This window comes from Corythoichthys intestinalis, chromosome 12, assembly GCF_030265065.1.
Source record: "Corythoichthys intestinalis isolate RoL2023-P3 chromosome 12, ASM3026506v1, whole genome shotgun sequence".
Lineage (NCBI taxonomy): Eukaryota > Metazoa > Chordata > Actinopteri > Syngnathiformes > Syngnathidae > Corythoichthys > Corythoichthys intestinalis.
In genome coordinates this window covers 23,930,112-23,944,249 of record NC_080406.1, presented here as the reverse complement: position 1 = coordinate 23,944,249, position 14,138 = coordinate 23,930,112, and the positions used below count along the sequence as shown (strand labels likewise).

Below are 14,138 nucleotides of genomic sequence, written 5' to 3'. Positions count from 1 at the left end.
CTGATTTTCTGTCTCTAGCCGTGAGGCAATTTCTCCTCTTTTCCAGTCAGTTGGCTGTTAGAGGGATACCTTTCAACCTCTCATCTCAGGAAGACATCATTCTGCCTATCACTGGATCACCATCCTACTTTGTTGGGGTGGACTTTAGTGCTGAGGATGATGCCATCTTCTTCTCAGACACAGCTAAAGATATTATTTACAAACAGAAAGTGGATGGGACTGGTGAGCAATTGCCTGCTTCATAGCTAAACTTCAACGTAGGTTTTCTAAATAGTGAAGAGTGTTATGCAGGTCGTTGCATACCCTGTAAATCAGTGGTTCTCAAGCATTTTACAGCAAGTACCACTTAAAAAAAAGTATTCGGCTCTCTGAGTACCTCCTTCAGGGCCACCGTTAACTCATTGGTGAACTCATGATCACTGCCAACCCTCCCTGTAAACTATATTTGGTAAATCCACTGTAGTGGATTACAAAAAAAAAATAGTTCGAACATTTAATCCAGTCAATGTTTCGTGTCCCGTAAGAGGGAGCCTGCATAACACTGATGGTACATGTACCAAAATTTGACAACGACAGCTGTTTATGAAATACTGTCAATTCCCATTCACTCAAGTACTTTTAATAGCCATTGTTAATCTGTCCAAGATGTGGAAGTACAGTAGTGCCTTAAAGGGAAACAAGGATAGAAAAACTTGTAGTTCTTGAAAGATGAACATCATTATGAGTTAAAATAATTTGATACTAAAACCCCTCTTGATATTTTCGTTTTGATACAATTTGTAAAATTAGGTTAATTAGTAGGTCGCCATTGTTGTTGACGTCGCAGGGCGGTGACATCACTGGGTTACGCTGCCGGCTTCCAGAGTATGACTCTAGCTACATAAACATATCATCTGTACAGCCCTTTCAATTTGAACCTAAGAGGAACATTAATGAGCATGGCAGCACTGTTGATATTTCACAAAACGAGCAGCAAAAGCAAAATGAACAGGAAGGATGGGATGAGACGAGACGAGAGTAGGAAAAAAAAACGTGTTCGGCCAAAATGTGCTACAAAAGGTGAATTCGACACCCAAAGTACTACTGTGCGCATTCAGCTTGTTTTGTTTAGATGTACACAGACAACATACTAAAGATGCCTTAAGAAAATACTTAAATGTAGTAATATCAAATAAGGGTGGTTTAACTTCACTATGTGACTAATGTGGTCAACGGATCAACAATCTGCTTTAAAGCTACCACAAGAAAACACAATGCTTAAACGTAGATAGAAACACATGCAAAAAGTATTTTGAGGCAATGAAAAGGTAATAAAAGACTCAATAAAAACACAGATAGTAAGTATTCACCGCTTTTAACCGATGTGCGCATTTTTGGACGTCTCGCCGCGTAGGAAGGATTTGCAGAACACTCGCAGTGTTCATCTAGTGACAGTGACAAACTTTGTCATCACCCCGAGCGTCAATTGCGTGCATAAAACATGGCGCCCTCTGTAGGTCAAAACATGTACTAAATATTATAGATTTATGAATCATTGGCAATATTTTATGTGCATCTAATAACATACAGTATTTTAGTAAAAGAGAATAATTGTGGCTTATTAGAGCCTACACGTTTTTAAGTCTGAGTTTCCCTTTAAGATACAAGTAACTCGTATTCTGAAGTTTATGAATTGCAAGCTGTCGTTTAGCCTATTTTATCAGGTAAATTTTGGGACCAAACTTGAGATGCGAGTACTGTTTGATGGCGGATGATAAAAACCCCAGATTTTAAGCAGTTTTTTTTTTTTTCAAACTTGAGTTAAAATTTACTCTTCATTGTCACACACAACACATAGAACAGAGATTATTGGCATTACCTTTAATTTAATTGGTGACAGATGATTTGCTCACACAAGTGTCAAAAAGTCAACTTATCTCAAGGGCCCACTGTAGTGACAAATACGCAAATCCACCAGCTCCAAAAAAAAAAAAAAAAAAAAAAAGTTGCTCCAGTGCCCTGTTTAGATGTGTTTTTTCTGGATCAGCTCTAGTTTTTCCCTTCCGGTCCATTTGAAGAAAATACAAGCTGACAGCGTATTTATTCAAATGTGGCTCACCTTTCATCTCTGTGTTCAAGAGTCATTTAGCAGCTTTGATCTGCGCAGGCAGGGAGGTGCTGGCTGCCAACAGAGTGGACAGTGTGGAGGACCTGGCTTACGACTGGATTTCTAAAAATCTCTACTGGACTGACCCGCGATACAGGAGCATATCTGTCATGAAGGTTACTGATAAGTCTAGGCGGGCTATCATACAGAACCTCAACAACCCGAGGGCCATCGTGGTCCATCCTCTCGTCGGGTAATCAATATAACTTCACAAAACTTCAAGATAGATATGATAAATATGTCCTTTGTGTGCATAACTAATGTTATGCCTAATGAGTATAAAAGAGGTGCTTAACTTTTCACCAAATGCACACAAATAAAGGGGGGGGAATCTTATTTAGTACAAGCTGTTATTTCCAATAGTCTCAAAGTCATAAGGCCCCTGTATCCACATGAAAAGATTAGTGTAGCATGAAGGGTGGTATTGTAGTGGTAATACCAATCAGTTGGATTACACATTATTATAATGAAAAATATAACTGGAATTGTATTGTCTTGTATTTATTTGACTGTTGCTGCTAACCAGGTCAAATGCCTTATTACATTCTCATTCTACTTGTTTATGTTGCTTTTTCAGATATATTTTTTGGACTGACTGGTACCGCCCAGCAAAGATTATGAGAGCTTGGGGCGATGGGTCACATGCCCTTTCTATTGTAAACACTACTCTTGGCTGGCCTAATGGTCTCGCTATTGACTGGAGGTGAGCCCTGTTACCTCCCAGCCAGCAAAATGTAATTGTCTGAAAACAAAATTTATTTTGCTCTCAAATCTCCTATTTCATCTCCACAAAGCTCCATGCGTTTATATTGGGTGGATGCCTTCTTTGACAAAATAGAGCACAGCAATTTTGACGGACATAACAGGCTTTCTTTGGACCGCATTACTCAGATGTCCCATCCTTTTGGCCTCACCATTTTTGAAGGTAAGTAGTTCTGGTGTACAATCCATTTGGGAGGCGTAAGTTAAAGGTGTTTCTATTCATTTCACATTTAACGTTATACAAAAGAACAGCCAGAGGAAATTTATGTCCTCTCTTCTATTTGTAATTAATGTATGGTAGGCATATCCCGATAACTGGTTTCAAGGTATACCGTGATATAAAAAAGTCACAGTTTAAAAAATGCAAACATTTCCCGTCATACCGTCCCTAAGGTACTAGCTATTTTTTATGTATCATAAATGCAGGGAGAAATTCCTTGCTTTCAGCTGCAAGGTTCAACCCTCCCCCACTGGTTGTTGCTCAGTGTCAGTGGGTCAGCTGTGCTACACGATGGCTGGAGGAGGTGAAACTCCTGAACTTTTTCCCCCCATGGTAGAAAACGAAATATTTAAAAAAAAAAAAAAAAAATTAAATTAATATTATACTTATGTTCCGATTTGCTAGTATGTTTTGAAAAATAAAAATTCTGTTCAATGGAATTTTTTAAAAACCCAGATCTCTCAAAGTAACACATTTTAGAGCTGTAATTGCAATACCGTGACACCGTGAAAGCATTATATTTTTGCATAAGGTTATCATACCGTCAGAATCTCATACCTGCACATGCCTAATGTATAGTTAGACTTATCTCACTCTACCTCATGCAACCCCGTTATGAATATGATCAGAATAAGACAATTATTTTCGTATTTCTTCTTTACTTATATACATAAGTTTGACCTCTTGGTCAGCAGTAACAGCTAACTAAACAGCAAGCTTCAACCCTTGAGAAAAAGCAAACATTAGTACATATTTGCAACCCTATTACAATGCCTTTGCAAAATAATGTAATAAAATAATAACTATTGATCTCTAAGATGAGCTAATCAAGCCCTCGATAATTTATGCCTATTATTGACAAATATGTAGCAAAAAACAAACAACAAACAGAAATGAAGGTTTCTTTTCCAGAACTTTTGAAGCCAAAATTTCTCCAATTCGGAAATAACAAGTGTTCATCTATAGTAATACCCCACTTTTGAAGCCAAAATTTCTCCAATTCTGAAATAGCAAGTGTTCATATACAGTAATACCTCAATTTACAAAATTATTTGGTTCTGAAAGTAGTTTTGTAACTAGACAATTCTGTAAAGAGACTCGTTTTCCATGTAAATGCCTTAATTTGTTCCAAGCTGTCCAATATTCAGACATAAATCTTTTATAATGTATAAAAATTAGAGTTTTTTTGCTCCCGATCCAATCCCGATCTTTTTATTTTAAGTATCTGCCGATCCTGATATTTCCCGATCCGATTGCTTTTTTTTTTTGCTCCCGATTCAATTCCAATCAATCCCATTTTTTTCCCCCATAATTTTTCCCGATCATATACATTTTGGCAATGCATTAAGAAAAAAATGAATAAAACTCGGACGAATAGATACATTCAACATACAGTACATAAGTACTGTATTTGTTTATTATGACAATAAATCCTCAAGATGGCATTTACATTATTAACATTCTTTCTGTGAGAGGGATCCATGGATAGAAAAACTTGTGACTTTGTATATTGTGACTAAATATTGCCATCTTGTGTATTTGTTGAGCTTTCAGTAAATGATACTGTAGGCATGCCCAAATGCATGATGGGAAGTGGAACCATGACCGTGGGTAGTGCTACCAATTGATATATCTTCTCTGCATTGGGAAATAACTTAAGGTGTTAAGAAACAGATCAATTGCTACCTTGCTTCCCCCACATCGCTTCCCATGATATTTCTAATCATAGGGAGAAGGATTGTTTAGCCAATTAAAAAAAGGCTCCAAAGACTGCCAAAATTCACTCTACTCATTTTACGCTGCCTTTTAGCTCTATACATAGGTAAAACCATTATAGATTGAACGCGACAATGCGTGAGTAGGTCGTGCAGCGCATGCGTTAATTGCGTTAAATATTTTAACATGATTAATTAAAAAAAAATTAATTACCACCGTTAACGCGATAAATTTGGTAACCCTACTTTAAGCCAAAACTAAAGACTCTGGATGAGTGTAAGACATTTTGTCTGTAACGTTAAATACAATTAGAAAACGATTTAATTAAAAAAAATTTAAAAAAGACATGGGCGATATTTTTTTGCCGATTCCGATACTTTGAAAATAACGTGATCGGACCCGATCGATCGATCGGGACATCCCTAATAAAAATGCATCAAAACATCTAACAAATACATGTTACACTTATTATTATTGCAGAATGAAAATAAAATCAGAGTTGTGCGTAATGTAAAAAAAAAAACAAGAATAAAGAATAAAAGTTAATACACTCATGTAAAGCTGGAGCAACACGATGGGCGAATGAAGCGGATACACACGATAAGTTTCCCCTTCTTAGGGGACAATAAACTTGAACTAACTGTACTGATACACACATACACATACAGTAGAGGTCCCTCTTAGCCAAATGGACTCCAGAAATGCTAGGCAATAGCCAATGGCAGAATAGCTATAAGTATGTTAAGTTCAGTAAACTCTGGGAGCTGTGAAAATTCTGTATGTACAGACGTTCTTAAGTAGGGGCACCACTGTATATGACAAATCAAGTGATAATTTATTGCGATTCAAGGTTATGCATATTACACTGACTGGCGCCTGGGTGGTATTGTCCGCGTCCGCAAGACCGATGGTGGAGAAATGGTGGTTATCCGAAGAGGGATCAGCCACATCATGCATGTCAAATCTTTCAACTCCAACATACAGATTGGTCAGTGTGTTTCTTGACAACTCCTTGAAATTGTTCCCACCTCCTAATGTCTTAGTCCTGACTTGCTTCCACCCTTTGCAGGCTCGAACCCCTGCAACAGGCCGACAAATCCAAATGGAGACTGCAGCCACTTTTGCTTCCCAGCACCCATTTCTCAGAGGGTGTGTGGGTGTCCCTACGGCATGAAGCTGTCCCTTAACCAGCAGACATGTGCAGAGGACCCTTCCAGTGAGCCCCCAACCCTGCAATGCGGCGCTAACTCCTTCTCCTGTGGAAACGGCAAATGTGTCCCTAACACGTATCGATGTGATGGTGTTGATGACTGCCATGACAACAGCGATGAGACGAATTGTGGCATCAACAGTAAATGATTTTAACTACAGTAGCGACACACTTTTTATACTTTTACCTCTTTGCAACAATCTTTATCATTTTTCAGACACCACTTGCGCCCCTTCTGCATTCACCTGCGCTAATCGGCGTTGTGTGCCAGCCTCATGGCGTTGTGATGGCCACAACGACTGTCTGGATGACAGCGACGAGGCTGACTGTCCGACACACGTTCCTGGAACCTGCCCGGCCAATCAGTTTTTGTGCTCCAACCACCGCTGCATCCCGCTAACATGGCGCTGTGACACAGATAACGACTGTGGTGACAGTTCAGATGAGGCTGACTGTCGTGAGTTACTGTTTTTTTTTGTTCTGTTTTTAAGCTGACAGCTGCAGAAAGTTCCCACCATGCTTTTGTTTGAAGATGTTTGACATCTTCAAATTTCAATGCAGCAGTTTTGTAGCTCCCCACAAATAATATTTCTCCTTCCAGTTTTTCGGTACATTGCACAACACATGCACCTTGATTGATTCGCACCGCTCTAACTTTGAAATGACCCCAAAACATCACGGATTTCGCTCCTCACTTTTTCGGTTGTGGCAAATATTTGAGTTTTTCGACCAAAAAAAATCTTCATTCATTTTCAATGACAAAAACATTGTCAGGGTTTTTGTCTTTTGGGACGAGGTGGACCCAGTCGCCGGGGAAACAAAAGGCAAGGCAAGGCAGGATATGTGGGAACTGAAAATGCTTTAACAGCAGCTAACAAAAATACTAAGTTCAAAACAGAAGACCAGGGAATCAAACAAAAAGGTATCAAAATTTACTTGTAATAGAAATTTGAACATGAGAGCTTGGGCGTACAAATAGACAATGACGCAACAGGTACAGATAACACATGGGGAACTTGAATACACACATGGGGTAACGAGACAATGGGGCACAGGAGGGTGACACAAGAGGCAGAAGATTGGTCAACACACAAGGAGCAGGCACAAAAGCTGAAATCCATAGGTATTCACGTGGACAAGCCACACTAGGAGGAAACAAGCCCTAAAAACATTTAAATTTTAAAATATATCTCATCCATTTTTTAAAATACTTAAAAAATTTTTTTAAATCCAATTCACATAATTTGCACATCAAAAAATTTAGGAAATCAGACATACAAAGGTTGTGTAGTTTTTGCCAAAAACCTATGGTTCCACCAGAAACAAACAAAAAAATCACAATAATTTCCAATGGAAAAAAGACCACATATCGACAGGGAGTGACCTGGAAAAGCCCCAAAATCTCTAAGAAGTGACCCAAAATTTCCCTATAATCAACAGGAAATCATCTAAAACGGGTGGGCAAACCGGTCCTCGAGGGCCGCAGTGGGTCCTGGTCTTTGTTCCAACTGAGTCAGCACAGATAGTTTAACCAATGACGTTTCAGCAGAAATGAGAAGCACCTGACCGCAATCGACTGATTGCACTTGTAAAACAGCAGATTGGTGAAAAGGTGTCCTCTTAATGGGTTGCAACAAAAATCCGCGCCCGCTGCGGCCTTTTGTGGAATAGTTTGCCCACCCCTGATCTAAAATGTACAAGAAGTGACCTTGGAATGTCCTATAATATGCAGGAAATGGACATCCAATTTATTTAAACTTGGAAGACGGTCTGGCTGTGAATGCTCATCTTTCAGTGCCACAGACGGCTCTAGACGTCCAATCCATTGAGACTGAAAGTTCGTTTATTCGCCCCTCCCAGTCTAAATGAATTGGACGACTAGCGCTGTCAATGGCCAAAATGCCCCTGAAAGAATTGAAAGTGACTGAAATTCTACAGGAAGTGATCCATGGGAGAGGAAAGCACGCCCACGCAATGTCTCCAGAAATGGCATTTTTAGTTTCTTGATGTTTTTTTATTTGCTGATAAAGAGTTGTAATTTTCTTCTGAAGCCCCTTTCACACACACCTAAACACTGTTTGAATCCCGGGATTTAAACGTGTAGCTCTGGAGATGACGCGGACGTTTAGCGAGCCGTGTCTTAGCCGTGTCCAGGACTTTCTCCGGAAGCGGTGTGTGTGAAAGCAACCATTAAATTCCCAGATAACAGCACGATGGCTGATGACGTAAATATCATGCCAGGCCGATGGTCATTTCCTTTCTTCGCAGTAAGACAAAAAGTGGTAAACAAACATCACAATTATCAACATGGCAAACTGGAAATAGCCAAATTAAACAGAAAACATTATGAAATTAAATTGCTACTGGATCGTATAGCCCGGGAAGAGAGTCCATCGTCCATGTTTGGCAATGTGTAGTGACTGATGTTAGGGTCCGCAACTGCGGAAACAAGGTTGTACCTCAAAGCAGAAAACAACGGAGGCATGCGTTCAAGGGTTTATTAAATACAAACAAAAATACACACGATCGCGGAAAAGGGGGAATAACACAATGGGTCCGTGACAGAAGGTCGACGGGGATCAATAATACTGAACTAAGCGGTAGGCAGAGAGCCGATAAGACTACAAAACAAATACACTCAAATACCAGCACAAGGTAGGGAATTTTAAAACCATGGCGGCAGACGAACAAGCTAGCAAATGCACGAAATTTGAGAGTACAAGGTGTCGAATGGCGCCGAGCAAGTTAATATTTCGGTACCCTTCTCTTGGATCGCCAGTCTTTATGAGCTTGAATTGGCTGCAGGTACAACCAGAGGCGTAGCAAGGGTCCCCAGGGGCCCCAGGCAACAAGCAACATGCGGCCCTTCAGAGTACTTCAAAGTATAATAACGCCTCGGTCTAATAGAGCGCTTTTTCGGACACTGAAAGTGCCTGGCTTCTACTACAGTAGGACATAAAACTACAGTAACATAGTAAACTCACCTCTGTCTTGCTTCCTTTCCTCAACTTCTCCTTTTTTGTCCTATCTTTTGTCGCTTCCATAAGGATAACGTCTCTTCATTTTGGATATATGCCAATTAAAAAAAAGCCAAATCGCCGCTCACTCTCACTCTGAGTCATGTAAGGGAGGGGGGGAGTGTAGAGCGAGTGAAGGGGCCCCTTCAGGGAACTCAGACACAAGGCTTTCACTGGCACGAGTGCAGTAAAGCTGCGTGTGCTAAATCTGTTGGCCCTCTGGGGACCCCTGCTGGCTGGGGGCCCTAGGCAATTGCCTGGTTTGCCTAATGGGACGCGACGCCTCTGGGTGCATCGTTGGGAGCTCTCCCACAACCGGCTCTGTAACAAAACATGATCTGACCAACAGAATGTGACATCCAATGCCGACAAAAAAATGACGTAATGTCCGGGGCATAAAATCCGGCCATAAGCCCTCCCCGTACAGAGAGCGTGTGTCCAAAGTGTCCATCCCGCGTCATTCCCGGGATATCTCTTCATTTGAGAAAGCAGTGACGCCAGTAAATCCTGCGTCACCTTACAAGGGAATTTACCGGGATATGTGTGTGAAAGGGATGTGTGTCACACATTAGGTCTTTTTTTTTTGTCTACAGATCTGAGTAGCACATGCCATCCAGACCAATTTCAGTGTCCAGACCACCGTTGCATAGCCCCCAGCTATGTCTGTGATGGTGATCGGGACTGTGTGGATGGCGCAGATGAGCAAGGATGCAGTGAGTAGCTACCAGTAACTCTTTTAGAAAACCAAAACTGTTTGCGCTGTAATGGTCATTTCACAGATGTGAAATTTGACCTTAAGCCTCTGTAAAATGGAACAAACATTAGTTCTGTTTGTGAACTTATTTCCACTGTTGCACAACAATATAGGTCAACATATGTAAATCACAAATGTGAGAATTTAAGCTTTACCAATTTCAACTGGATTTTGCAGTCTACAACTGCACTGTGACTGAGTTCAAGTGCTCCCGCAGTCACCAGTGCATTAACTCCTTCTACCGATGTGATGGTGTCTTTGACTGCACCGATCGCTCAGATGAGCAAGGATGCCGTAAGTCAATTTTATTGTGCCCATTTAACACAAAGATGTAATAAAGCGCAATTTTAAAAATTTGCAGTATGAACCAAATTGTGGGGAGTCAAATACATTGCTGACATTTTATCTGTCTTATTGCCCGCCCAGGTTTATGTATATTATTTACAGAGTATGTGTTGTGATAGTTAGTAAAAGAATAAACTTTCTATTAAAGACACTCAATGATGGCAGTAGATGTGCAATTCTTTTTGACCTGGATGGGCTGGTAGTTATTAACTAATCTGTACTATGCATGAAAAATGACAGTGAATCAAAACATGTTTTGACAAAGATATGAGAGAATGTAAGAAATACGGGACAAATGCGACAATTTGATCAGTGTATTTCGATTTTAATAATTTTTTAAGAAACTTAAATTTTCAGACTTTGATGAATTAGCCACTATTTTTTCATAATACTGCATTTTAGTCTTGTGAATCTTTTGGTGTTGTTTTCCCCACAGTATCACAACTTTGTCATATCCTGTATTTTTTCATAGGATGATATCTAGTGTGTGTCTAGTTTGAACTTTTGAACTCAACAATTTGGACTTTGGTCTTGGCAAATATTTTTTTTATGGAGCACCAAGAGCTTCAATATAAACACATAAATACATTTACAATACTGAAATTATGAAATGTATTAATTTATTTCAAGATTTACCTGTAGATTTCAATATCTATATTTTTATTAATTTAAAAAAATATATTTACATATTGTATTTTCCCATTTCAATTTTTTACTTCATTCATTAATTCATTCATTCATTTCTCTTTCATGCCGCTTATCTTAACAATGATCATGAAGTTTTTTATTTATTCTTTTATTTTGTTTGTTTATCCAACATTTGTTACCATTTTTTTTCTCAACATTTATTTATTTTAATTTTGTCACTCCTGGTCCTCCACAGTTTTTTTCCCCCTTGTGTAAACGTGTCCCAAATTGAGTAACATATTGTAAACTCTCTCAACTGAGATACTGTTCATAAACTCTTTGGCTGGAGTGGTTAAATCTCTGCCATCTCTCCCAGTTAAAACTGATTAGACTCCTATCACCTTCAATGACACTCAATATATGCTCAATATCATTCACTGACAGCCCTCTCAGTTCAAATGTATTAGACATACTGTATATCACCATTAATGGCAGCCAATTAGTTACTGTTGCTCATTTGTATCATCAGCCACAAGGCCCCCAGGCATGTGCCATCACGAGAGCGAGTTCCAGTGCCAGTCAGACGGCAGCTGTGTCCCATCCACCTGGGAATGTGATGGTCACGCGGACTGCGAGGACGGCAGCGACGAGCACCACGCCTGCCCGCCTCGCACCTGCCCTTCGGCACTCTACCGTTGTGATAACGGCAACTGCGTATTGCGCAGCTGGCTGTGCGACGGCGACAACGACTGCAGAGACATGAGCGATGAGCGCAATTGTCCCACACCGCCTTTCCGATGCCCGAGCTGGCAGTGGCAGTGTCCCGGCTACAGTATGTGCATCAACCTCACAGCAGTGTGTGACAACTCTCCTGATTGTCCTAATGGTGCAGACGAATCTCCACTCTGCAGTAAGTCTCTTGAAAAAATAACATACCATTCTGCAACAATATGCTGTTTTTTTTTTCTTGGTATTTGTCCGTCTTTGCATTATGTTCAAATCATGCGTGTGTGTGATTTGACTGGCGTTAACTTAAAAAAAAAAACAACAACCTGATTTCACTTTCTTGCTTTTCTCACACCTTGCAGACGAGCCTTTGCCAGGTAGGAACAAAACTCAATCATTCGGTAGAAATGCTGTGAATGGAAATGATTCATTACTAAATGTTTTAGTGCACTGCCCAAGCCAGAAAACGTCACAATCTTTAATCGAAAATAATTTGACACAGCCTTTAGATATGATTTTGGCACATATTTCTTGTGGCATTGTTTGTTTCACCACACTCTTCATTTGAAATTTGTTTATTGTTTTTCTCGATGAAATACCATTGATAAAAATCAAAAGTCTTCATTTTCCCTACTCCCCTTAAAGGGATCCACGAATAAAAAGACTTGCAGCTCCAAAAAAAAGTTATTATGAGTTAAAATAATTTGATAATAAAATCCCTCTTGATGTTTTCGTTTTTATACAATTTATAAAATTAGTTTAACTAGTAGGTCAACATTGTTGTTGACGTCGCAGGGCGGTGACGTCACATGGTTACGTTGCCGGGCTTCCAGAGTATGACTCCAATGACATAAACATGTCATCTGTTCAACCCTTTCAATTTGAACCCGAGAGGAACATTAATGAGCATAAAAGCACTGTCGATATTTCACAAAACGAGCAGCAAAAGCAAAATCAACAGGAAAGTGGGGGTGAGACAAGACCAGAGCATGACAAAACCGGTGTTATGCCAAAATGAGCACCCCGGCGAAACGTTCTACAAGAGGCAAATTTGACACCCAAAGTACTACCGTACGGTTTTGACTTGTTTTGTTTAGATGCATACAGACAGAGCATACTAAAGATGCCTTAAGAAAATACTTAAATGTCGTAATATCAAATGAGGGTGGTTTAAATATGCTACATGACTAATGTGGTCAACAGATCAATAATCTGCTTTAAAGCTACCACAAGAAACACAATGATTGGAAGTAGTGCTGCAACGATTAATCGATAAACTCGAGTATTCGATTAGAAAAAAAATATTCGAATTAAATTTTGCTGCTTCGAGTATTCGTTTAATTGAAGTGGCGTTGTAATGGTTTGTTTTTAAAATGTTTGCCTTTAGTTTTATTGATTTGGGTGGATACACTGCCCTGTACTCTGCCTCATTCACATGGCTGAATCCATTTGCTCCCTGTTAAGACCAACATAAGCGGAGTTTTTGTTTGAGCTAATGTTTTTGTTCATGCTATCGTATTTTAGTTTAAAGGTATATTTAGCCAATTTTTGTAGGAATATGTGTCTGAACCATTTGTTTAGAGCATTGTATAAATACATTAAAAAAACGTTAGTATTTTATAGCATTTAAGCTAGCGGGCCTTTACTATACAAGTTAGCCATTGTTCTTTTGTTGTACCTAGATTCTTATTTATTTATTTTCTATACCGTTTGAGGCTCAGCAAAGGTATTTTAATTTTTTATGTTCCTTATCCGATTACTCGATTATTCGAACTAAGTTCATCGATTAATCGACTACTAAAATAATCGATAGCTGCAGCTCTACTTGAAAGTATGAGAGGGAATAAATAATAAAAGTAATCAAAGACTCAATAAAAATACAAATAGTAAGTTAAAGTACATGCGGCTTTTAACCGATGAGAGCATGTACTGGAGGTCTCGCCGCATAGAAGGAATTGCAGTAACCTGGTAGTATTTGTCGAGCGACAGTGACAATCTACATCATCACCCCGAGTGTCCATAAAACATGGCGCGCTCCGTGGGTCAAAACATGTTCTAAATATTATTATTTTTAAATAAATGGCAATATTTTATGTGTTTCTAATGACATATTTTAATAAAAGAGAACAATTGTGGCTTATTAGAGCCTACAAGTCTTTAAGTTTGAGGTTCCCTTTAACTTGGCTTATTTGATGTACATCAAATTTTTGAAAGTTGGCCTGATTATTTGAAACAATTCCAATCACATAACACTGCTTATTACACAAGTTCTACAAGCTTTAGACTGCATCTTCTTCCAACTTTCTTTTTACTCTGGATGACCACCGATCGAAATTCTGACAATGTCCTACTAGAGGTTAATAGTTAACCACGATTCTGTATTTTAAGTTGCACTTTTAGTAGTTTCACCAGTTTTTTTTAGTTGTTTTGGTAGTTTACTGCACCATATCACAATGATTTTACCTATTTGCATGGTGAAAAAAACAATTGTTTTTCTTGACTAGGTAGAAAATAGACTTATGTGTCTGTGTGTGTGACTTTGTGTTCACTAGTCTAATCTTTCCCTGAATAATATTGTTCTGACTGGTCTTATTCCTGCATGGTATTATTTAAGA

General features: G+C 39.2%; 1 protein-coding gene across 2 annotated transcripts in view; it reads left to right on the top strand.

The window, feature by feature from the left end:
• The window catches only part of lrp2a (low density lipoprotein receptor-related protein 2a), a 125,161-nt gene that overhangs the window by 30,502 nt on the left and 80,521 nt on the right, over positions 1-14,138 (top strand). Inside the window, exons 16-26 of one of the 2 annotated variants that reach the window (XM_057851784.1) lie at positions 19-222; positions 2,147-2,339; positions 2,724-2,849; positions 2,941-3,071; positions 5,695-5,832; positions 5,914-6,195; positions 6,272-6,511; positions 9,665-9,784; positions 10,003-10,119; positions 11,327-11,707; positions 11,886-11,900. In XM_057851784.1, coding sequence (XP_057707767.1) covers positions 19-222; positions 2,147-2,339; positions 2,724-2,849; positions 2,941-3,071; positions 5,695-5,832; positions 5,914-6,195; positions 6,272-6,511; positions 9,665-9,784; positions 10,003-10,119; positions 11,327-11,707; positions 11,886-11,900 — 1,947 coding nt within the window. The remainder of the gene's footprint in view (positions 1-18; positions 223-2,146; positions 2,340-2,723; positions 2,850-2,940; positions 3,072-5,694; positions 5,833-5,913; positions 6,196-6,271; positions 6,512-9,664; positions 9,785-10,002; positions 10,120-11,326; positions 11,708-11,885; positions 11,901-14,138) is intronic. The other variant, XM_057851782.1, reaches the window with a different exon arrangement.